The 9,437-nt window shown below is 42.3% G+C and overlaps 1 protein-coding gene across 1 annotated transcript in view; it reads right to left on the reverse strand.

Annotated features, from left to right (window-relative positions):
- LOC140463785 (uncharacterized) overlaps window positions 1-9,236 on the reverse strand; it is a 69,831-nt gene extending 60,595 nt beyond the window's left edge. The window contains exons 1-2 of the mRNA XM_072558094.1: window positions 8,711-9,236; window positions 5,168-5,951 (exon numbers count right to left, since the gene is read on the reverse strand). Coding sequence (XP_072414195.1) covers window positions 5,168-5,865 — 698 coding nt within the window. The 5' untranslated portion in view covers window positions 5,866-5,951; window positions 8,711-9,236. The remainder of the gene's footprint in view (window positions 1-5,167; window positions 5,952-8,710) is intronic.
- Between the last annotated feature and the right edge of the window lie 201 nt (window positions 9,237-9,437).

The raw sequence follows: 9,437 nt of genomic DNA on the forward strand, positions 1-9,437 counted from the left end.
CATTTAGAATGATGTTACAGGGACAGGTGTGTTTGAGTTATACAGAGAGGCTGCACAAGCTGGCACTTTTTTCACTGTTGTGTAGGAATTGAAGTGTTACCTTATAGAGCTTTATGTAATTCATGATTTTTGAGAAATCATGAGCTGCAGACGTAAAGTGAGTAACAAAGTTAATTTTCCAATAGTAGGCGACTTCAGAATTTTAATAGAGAAGAAAGATTTAAAAGGCACTAGAGTGGCAAAGTCTTCATGCAGAGGCTGGTTCAAATGTGGAATGAACTGCCAGTGGAAGTGGTAAATGCAGGATTAGTTACGTTATTTAAAAAACATTTGGACAGGTACATGAATAGAAAAGATTTAGATGGATATGATCAAATGCAGGCAAAAGGGATTAGTTTGGTTTGGGAAACTTAGTCGGCATGTACAAGTTGGATCAAAGAGCTTATTTCCTTGCTATATATTTGTTGTTGTAGCTGTGGATGATGGAGGCTAGGGAGCGAGAGACCCCTAAGAATGAAACCAATAAAGATTTCAAACAGACTTGATACCTTATTTAATGCTAATTTCTTTCACTAAAGTCTTCCTCTAACTGTCTGCTCTTTATTAATTTCAGCAGAAACAGGCAACAATGAATATTCTGACACCTGTAAGAATGGAATGACAGTCTTGAAGAGGACTTCATCGAACTCATCCATGATAACGTTCTTGAACAGCATGTTACCAAACATACAAGGGAGCGTGCAATCTCACAGCTGGTTGTAGGTGTGATCTATATGGACTTCAGTAAAGCATTCGACAAGGTTCCCCATGGGAGACTGATCAGCAAGTTTAGATCTCATGGAATACAGGGAGAACTAGCCATTTGGATACAGAACTGGCTCAAAGGTAGAGAAGTCAGAGGATGATGGTGGAGGGTTGTTTTTCAGACTGGAGGTCTGTGACCAGTGGAGTGCCACAAGGGTCAGTGCTGGGTCCTCTACTTTTTGTCATTTATATAAATGATTTGGATGCGAGCATAAGAGGTACAGTTAGTAAGTTTGCAGATGATACCAAAATTGGAGGTGTAGTGGACAGCGAAGAGGGTTACCTCAGATTACAAAAGGATCTGGACCAGATGGGCCAATGGGCTGAGAAGTGGCAGATGGAGTTTAATTCAGATAAATGCGAAGTGCTGCATTTTGGGAAACCAAATCTTAGCAGAATTTATACACTTAATGGGAGTGTTGCTGAACAAAGAGACCTTGGAGTGCAGGTTCATAGCTCCTTGAAAGTGGAGTCGCAGGAAGATAGGATAGTGAAAAAGATGTTTGGTATGCTCTCCTTTATTGTTTACAGTATTGAGTACAGGAGTTGGGAGGTCATGCTGTGGCTGTACAGGACATTGGTTAGGCCACTGTTGGAATATTGTGTGCAATTGTGGTCTCCTTCCTATCAGAAAGATGTTGTGAAACTTGAAAGGGTTCTGATAAGATTTACAAGGATTGGAGGGTTGGAGGATTTGAGCTATAGGGAGAGGCTGAACAGGCTGGGGCTGTTTTCCCTGGAGAGTCGGAGGCTGAGGGGTGACCTTATAGAGGTTTATAAAATTATTAGGGGCATGGATAGGGTAAATAGGCAAAGTCTTTTCCCTGGGGTTGGGAGTCCAGAAATAGAGGGCATAGGTTTAGAGTGAGAGGGGAAAGATATAAAAGAGATCTAAGGGGCAACCTTTTCACACAGAGGGTGGTACGGGTATGGAATGAGCTGCCAGAGGAAGTGGTGGAGGCTGGTACAATTGCAACATTTAAGAGGCATTTGGATGGGTATATGAATAGGAAGGGTTTGGAGGGAATATAGGCCGGGTGGGACTAGATTGGGTTGAGATATCCGGTTGGCATGGACGGATTGGACCAAAGGGTCTGTTTTCATGCTGTATACCTCTATGACTCTATGGTCCTGTGTAATGAGACAGGTAAAATTAATGATCTCATAGTTAAGGATCATTTCAGAAACAGTGATTACAGTGATTAAATTTTGATACAAATGGAGAGTGAAATAGTATCATCGAAATGCAAGGTTTGTAGCTCAGGTTGAGGTTTAGGGTGGAGATTTGCTTGCTGAGCTATAGGTTTGATATCCAGACATTTCATTACCTGGCTCAGTAACATCATCAGTGGCAACCTCCGAGTGAAGCAAAGCTGTTGTCTCCTGCTTTCTATATATATTTTTGGCCTGGATGTGGTTCCTAGGGTTTGTGGTGACGTCATTTCCTGTTCATTTTCTGAGGGGTTGATAGATGGTATCTAGATCTATGTGTTTGTTTATGGCGTTGTGGTTGGAATGCCAGACCTCTAGGAATTCTCTGGCATGTCTTTGCTTAGCCTGTCCCAGGATAGATGTGCAGTTCCAGTCGAAATGGTGGTTTTTTTTCCCTCAGTGTGTAGGGCTACGAGAGAGAGAGGATCATGTCTTTTTGTGGCTAGCTGGTGTTCGTGTATCCTGGTGGCTAACTTTCTTTCTGTTTGTCCTACGTAGTGCTTGTGGCAGTCCTTGCATGGAATTTTGTAGATGACGTTGGTTTTATCCATGGGTTGTACTAGGTCTTTTAAGTTTGTTAGTTTTTGTTTGAGTGTGTTGGTGGGTTTGTGTTATACTAGGATTCCGAGGGCTGTCATTTCTGAAACTTCTTTGATGTATGGTAAGGTGGTTAGGGTTTCTGGCTGTGTTTGGTCTGCTTGTTGTGGTTTGTTCTTGAGGAATCTGCGGACTGTATTTTTGATACCATCTATCAGCCCCTCTGAAAATGAACAGGAAATGACATCACCATAAACCCCAGGAACCCCATCCAGGACAAACATATAAATAGATAGCTGGAGACAACAGCTTTGCTTCATTTGGAGGTCGCCACTGATGATGTTACCTAGCCAGGTAATGAAACGTCTGGATATCAAACCTACAGCTCAGTGAGCAAATCTACACCCTATCATCCAAATTGTTATGCTTAAACAATGGAGACTAAAATGGAATGAGGGAGGAGTTGGCTAAATTAGACTGGGAACACAAGTTATATGTTGGAACAGTTGAGGAACAGTGGAAGACTTTCAGAGATTTTTCACAGTGTTCAATGAAAGTATATTCTGGTCAAAAACAAGGATAGCAAGGGTAGGAACAGCCAGCCTTGGATAACCAAGGAAATAAAGAAAGGCATCCAATTAAAAGCTCAGGTTTACAAAGTAGTGAAGAGAGATGGGAAACAGGAAGATTGGAAAAACTTTAAAAAGCAACAAAGAACCACAAAGCAAGCAATAAAGAAAGATAGATTATGAATGCAAACCAGCACAGAATATAAAAACAGTTTGGAAAAGTTTTTATAAATGTATAAAACAGAAAAAGGTGGCTCAACTGAACATAGGACCCTTGCAAGATGACAAAGGGGAATCAATACTGGGTAATGCTGTAACAGCCAAAGGCTTGAGTCTTCACAGTGGCAAATGTGTCAAACATGCCAAAGAATGATGTTAAGAATACGATGGGAGGTGACAACCTCAATTAATTGTTATCTCTAAAGGGGAAGTGTTGAGCAAACTTGAGGGTCGAAAGGTGGATAAGTCGCTAGGTCCTGATGGAATGTATCCCAGGTTGCTGAAAGAAATGGTGATGATTATAGTTGATGCGCTAGTGGTAATTTACCAAAATTCTCAGGACTCCAGGCAGATCCTGTGAGACTGGAAGACAATGAATGTCACGTCAGTATTTAAAAAAGGATGTGGGCAAAAGGCAAGTGACTATAGGCCAGTTTAGTCTAACGTATGTAGTTGGGAAATGCTGGAGGCTATCATTAAAGAGGAAATAGTGAGACATCTGGATGGAAAGGGAAACACAACATGGATTCAGGAAGTGAAGGTCATGTTTCACAAACTTACTAGAGTTCTTTGAGGATGTAACAAGCATCGTGGATGGAGGGGAACATGTGGATGTTGTATACTTGGATTTCCAGAAGGCATTCGATAAGGTGCCGCATAAAAGGTTAACCCATAAGAATGCATAGAGTTGCAGGGAATGTACTAGCATGGATAGGGGATTAGTTAACCAATAGAAAGTGGAGGGTTGGGATAAATTGGTGTTTCCTGGTTGCACAACAGTGGTGAGTGGGGTACTGCAGGGGTCAGTGTTGGGCCCACAACTGTTCATGCTATGCATAAATGATTTTGAAGAGGAAATTGAGTGAAACATATCCAAGTTTGCTGTTAACACTAAATTTAGTGGAAACACAAACTGTGCAGAGGATGTGGAGGGTCTGCAGAGATATTTAGGTAAGTTAAGTGAGTAGCAAGGGTCTGGCAGATGAAGTACAGTGCTGGCAAATGTGAGGTTATCCACTTTGGAAGTAAAAATAGTAGGTCACAGTATTATCTAAATGCTGTTATGCAGAGGGACTTAGTACTCGTACATGAATCGCTAAAAATTGATTTGCAGGTGCAACAGGTAATCAGGAAAGCAAATGGTATATTGGCTTTCATTGCTGGAGGGATTGCATTTACATGCAGAGAGATTCTGCTGCAATTCTACAAGGTGTTGCTGAGGCTGCACCTGGAGTATTGTATGTACTTCTGGTCTTCTTACTTGAGGAAGGATATACTGGCTTTAGAGATGATGCAAAGGAGGTTAACAAGGTTGATCCGTGAGGTGAGGGGGTCACGCTATGAGGACAGGTTGAGCCATCTGGACTATACTCACTAGAATTTAGGAGAATGAGAAGGGGATCTTTAGAAACATACAAAATTATAAAAGGGATAAAGATAGAAGCAGACAAGTTGTTTCCACTGATGGGTGAGACTAGGACTAAGGCGGCATGGCCTCAAGATTAGGGGGGAGTAGATTTAGGACGGAGATGAAAAGGAACTGCTTTTCCCAGAGAGTAGTGAATCTATGGAACTCTATGCCCAAGGAAGCAGTAGAGGCAGCTTCATCAAATAGATCAAGACACAGTTCGATGGGTTTTTGCATGGTAGGAGAATTAAGGGTTTGGGGATAATGCAGGTAGGAGGAGCTGAGACAATATATAGATCAACCATGATCCTCATGAATGGCAGAGCAGGCCCGATGGGCCAAATGGCCTACTCCTGCTTCTATTACTATGATTTAGTCCCAAATGTGATTTACAATAAAACCCCATCGATGTCATTATTTGTGAACTCGCTGGTGCCTCAATAGGTGCGATGATCGAATGAATCCCTTCCCACAGGTGGAGCAAGTGAACGGTCTCTCCCCAGTGTGAACGTGCTGATGTATCAACAGATTAGATGAATTAATGAATCCCTTCCCACAGACTGAGCAGATGAACGGTCTCTCCCCAGTGTGAACTCGCTGGTGACTCTGCAGGTTGGATACCTGAATGAATTGTTTCCCACACTCAGAGCAGGTGAATGGCCTCTCTCCAGTGTGAATGCGCTGGTGTACAGTGAGCTGAGATGATCGTCTGAACCCAGTTCCACAGTGAGAACACCTGAATGATTTCTTGTCAGTATGAATGCCTTGATGGGACATCAATTCCTTGAAACTTTTATAATGTTTCCCACAGTCAGAGCATTTAAAAGGTCTCTCATCAGTGTGAACCCGTTGATGTGTAAGCAGGTGAGATGACTGAATGAATCCCTTCCCACATTTAGAGCAGATAAATGGTCTCTCCCCAGTGTGACTGCGTCGATGAGCTTCCAGCTCAGATGGGTAACTGAATCCCTTCCCACAGTCCTGACATTTCCATAGTTTTGCCTCACTGTGAGAGACTTTGTGTCTTGACAGGCCAGATGATCGGATGAATCTTCGACCACACACAGAACATGTGTATGTTTTCTCCTCACTGTGAACAGTGCTCTTGCTTTCCATAATCTAAATCCAATGACATTCCGGTCCTGATGTATTGGGCGCTTCAGTCTGAACTTCTAACATGAAAATCTTCCCTATTCAATTCCCTGTAAAACAAATTTAACAAAGGGAAAATAACCTTGAAAACAGCTGGATTATCATAAAAACTCAACTAGTTCATTCATGTCCATCATGCTACCATCCAGTCTGGAATTGTACCGGACTTGGACCACCATGGAGAGAAAGTGAGAGCAAGAGATGAGGAGAAAAGATGACAGATTTTCCCAACTGTAACTCAATCAAATATTGGTCAGGACCGCCTAAACCTTCCTACATAGAAAGACAAGAGCAGCTAGTGCCTGGAGAACCTATCATATCCAAGACACAGGACAAATGCCAAAATACTGTGGATGCTGTAAATCTGAAACAAACCGAATGCTGAAGAAACTCAACAGGTCTGGCAGCATCTGACTCTATCTGTGGATGGAGAAACAGCTATTCCTGGGATTCAGGATAGAGTCTGATATGACATTTCTTTAGAAGCAGGAATAGTTGTTTTTGTCGCCATAGATTCTGGTAGATCTGCTGAGTTTCTCCAACGTTGTGCATGTGTTACAGCCAAGTCACAGCACACTGGAGAAAGACTAATCACAGTTCAAGTGTGCTCAAAAGTATTTATTCAAACATCCAACCTTAGTGGATAGCAACAAATTTATCATTGAGGATTGAAATTGGATTTTGCTGTAAATGACATCCAGGAATAAATTGCGCTGACTCTAATGGTTGCAGTTTATTTCTGCTATTTTAAAAAAATCTACAATCGGGGAAGAATTGCATATCCTGGTAATTTATCTTGCGTTGTTAGCATTTATTCTATATATAATATATGCTTTTTCAGGTTGTTCTCAAGATTTGGAAAGTTGAAACTGAAATGATTTATTTGTATTTCGTGCAGTCATTTCAATGGTCACAAAGTGGATTGCTCTATATTGTGAGCAGCAATCACAGATTGGATGATCATTTAATTGAAAAACCATGGCTCAGATTGAGAATCCTGAGATTCAGTCACTTGTCATTTTAATTCTCTGCTCCAGTCCAACTCTGACCTCTCTATCCTCAGGCTCCTAAACTGTTTGAGTGAATGGGAGCTCAAGGAACAGCAGCTCACCTTTCAGTTTATAAACTTCCAGATTCAATGTGGAGCTCACCAACTTCTTTAGCAACAGAGAGTTGTAAGGATCCGGAACATTTGACCAGAAAAAGGTGCAGAAAACAATCTATAAATAATTTTGAAAAAGAGTTGACAGGTATTTAAGATTGAGGAATGTATACAGTTAAAAAAGAAAGACAGCACAACATAAAGGGTTGAATTCTTCTTTCCATCTTGTAAGTTTCTAAGATTGTGGGAGTTAGCCAGTTAGCTACTTGAACCTCTCCCACCAGAGCTGATGTGTGACACTTGCCTCTTTACCCTTTCTGTTGAAAAAATCTATCAATGTTAAATTTAAACTTAACACTGGCCCCACATGAACTCCCATTTCATGAATAGAGTTTCAAACTTGTACTGACTTAACATAGACAAATTGTTTCCTCTTTTGCTTCTTAAATGCTCGGCTCCTATTTTCAGACCATGGCCTTCCCCAAACAATGGAAATAGTTTCTCTCTGTTGATCCTACCAGTTTCAATTAATATCATGAAAACATTGATCAAATCGCCTCTCAATCTTTTAAATTCCAGAAATATATTCCTCACATGAAATTAAAACAGTAAGTGCTTGAAAAAAATCTCATTGGAGTTTGTGGGCGGCATGGTGGCACAGTGGTTAGCACTGCTGCCTCACAGCGCCTGAGACCCGGGTTTAATTCCCGCCTCAGGCGACTCACTGTGTGGAGTTTGCACGTTCTCCCCGTGTCTGCGTGGGTTTCCTCCGGGTGCTCCGGTTTCCTCCCACAGTCCAAAGATGTGCAAGCCAGGTGAATTGGCCATGCTAAATTGCCCATAGTGTTAGGTAAGGGGTAAATGTAGATGTAGGGGTATGGGTGGGTTACGCTTCGGCGGGGCGGTGTGGACTTGTTGGGCCGAAGGGCCTGTTTCCACACTGTAAGTAATCTAATCTAATCTAGAATCTGTGGAGAGAGAAACAGATTTGATTGAATATGACTCTTATTTGGAATACACAGATGTGATGCATTTTTGAAAGGCACAATAGGGGAGAGTGAATATATACCAAATGGCACAGATTGAAAGAGCATGCAAGGTCAGAGATACTTGGGGGCTAATGTGCACAAATCTTTAAGGGTGCCAGGTCATACTGAGAGAGCAATGCGCAAATTTTATGGGATTGTGAGATTCAGAAATAGAAGTAATGAGACAAACTCAGGGAAAAGGTAAAGCTCTAATTAGGACACAACCCAAATATTGCGTCCAGTTCCAGTCACCACACTTCAGGAAGGATGTGAGGGTTCACAAGAGGATATTTACCAGAGTTGTTTCTGGAAAAGGGGAACAATTCCAAGGTTGGTTTGGCAAACTGGCATGGTTCTGCTTGAAGAAAAGGAGTTTAGGGGATATCTGATACAGATTACAAGATATCAACGAGGTTAGGGAAGTTAAAAATCACACAACACCAGGTTATAGTCCAACAGGTTTAAATCCTGTTGGACTATAACCTGGTGTTGTGTGATTTTTAACTTTGTACACTCCAGTCCAACACCAGCATCTCCAAATCAAGGTTAGGGAATGTAGACAAAGAAAAATCTGTTTCTAATAGATGGTAACACGAAGATTAAAAGGATGCACATTTAGTGTTTTGGGAAAAAAATATATTGGGATGATTTCTTTTTTACAGCGACACAACAGACAAACCTTTTTTTTCCGTCCAAATAAGCCAATGATGTAAGTCAGATGCTAATGAATCAAGTGACTGTCAGATCTTGACGCGCTGTTTGGTTTGAATTTCCTGTCTGCAAATCCTTCACATTCAATGTCCTAGGAGATCATTTTACAAGAAAGAATCCTTCATTACCAGTGAAGGAGAATAATCCAGGAAAGGTAAAGAATTCGCCGGTTCACTCCTCCCTGTTGGCCCCACACAAATGAGGGGCGCGCACGCGCGCACGCACCCTGCCCCCTATAAAGATGGCGAGCACGGACACATCCAGCACAACATTGCTCCCAATAAAAATGGTGGCTGTGCCAGGGCTGAAGCCCACGGCCGCTTTCCTGTTTGCTGCGAAGGCAGGACCGGAAAATTCTAGTTCGGGTCCGGCGGCCTATACTTGATTCCTATGAAACCTCCCATATTATACTGCCTCCATTTCCTTCCCGCTCTTCGATCTCAACCAACTGCCTCCCTCACTCGCCCTCAGACCGATACCGCTGCGCCTGCGCAGAAGCTCCTGCCGGAATGGCTAGGTCGCCAAATAACCCCACCCCTCCTTCCCCTCGATTGGTTGGAGAAGCAGCTGACCGCCCGTTTGTGTGGTCACACCCACGTTCCTTGTATTGAGCCTGGAGCTGCTGTCTATCAGCTGGGTCTGTTCGGCACTTGGCGAGTGACACAATAACCGCAGATGCTGGAATCTAAGTTAGA

The sequence above is a fragment of the Chiloscyllium punctatum genome, chromosome 39 (genome assembly GCF_047496795.1).
Source record: "Chiloscyllium punctatum isolate Juve2018m chromosome 39, sChiPun1.3, whole genome shotgun sequence".
Lineage (NCBI taxonomy): Eukaryota > Metazoa > Chordata > Chondrichthyes > Orectolobiformes > Hemiscylliidae > Chiloscyllium > Chiloscyllium punctatum.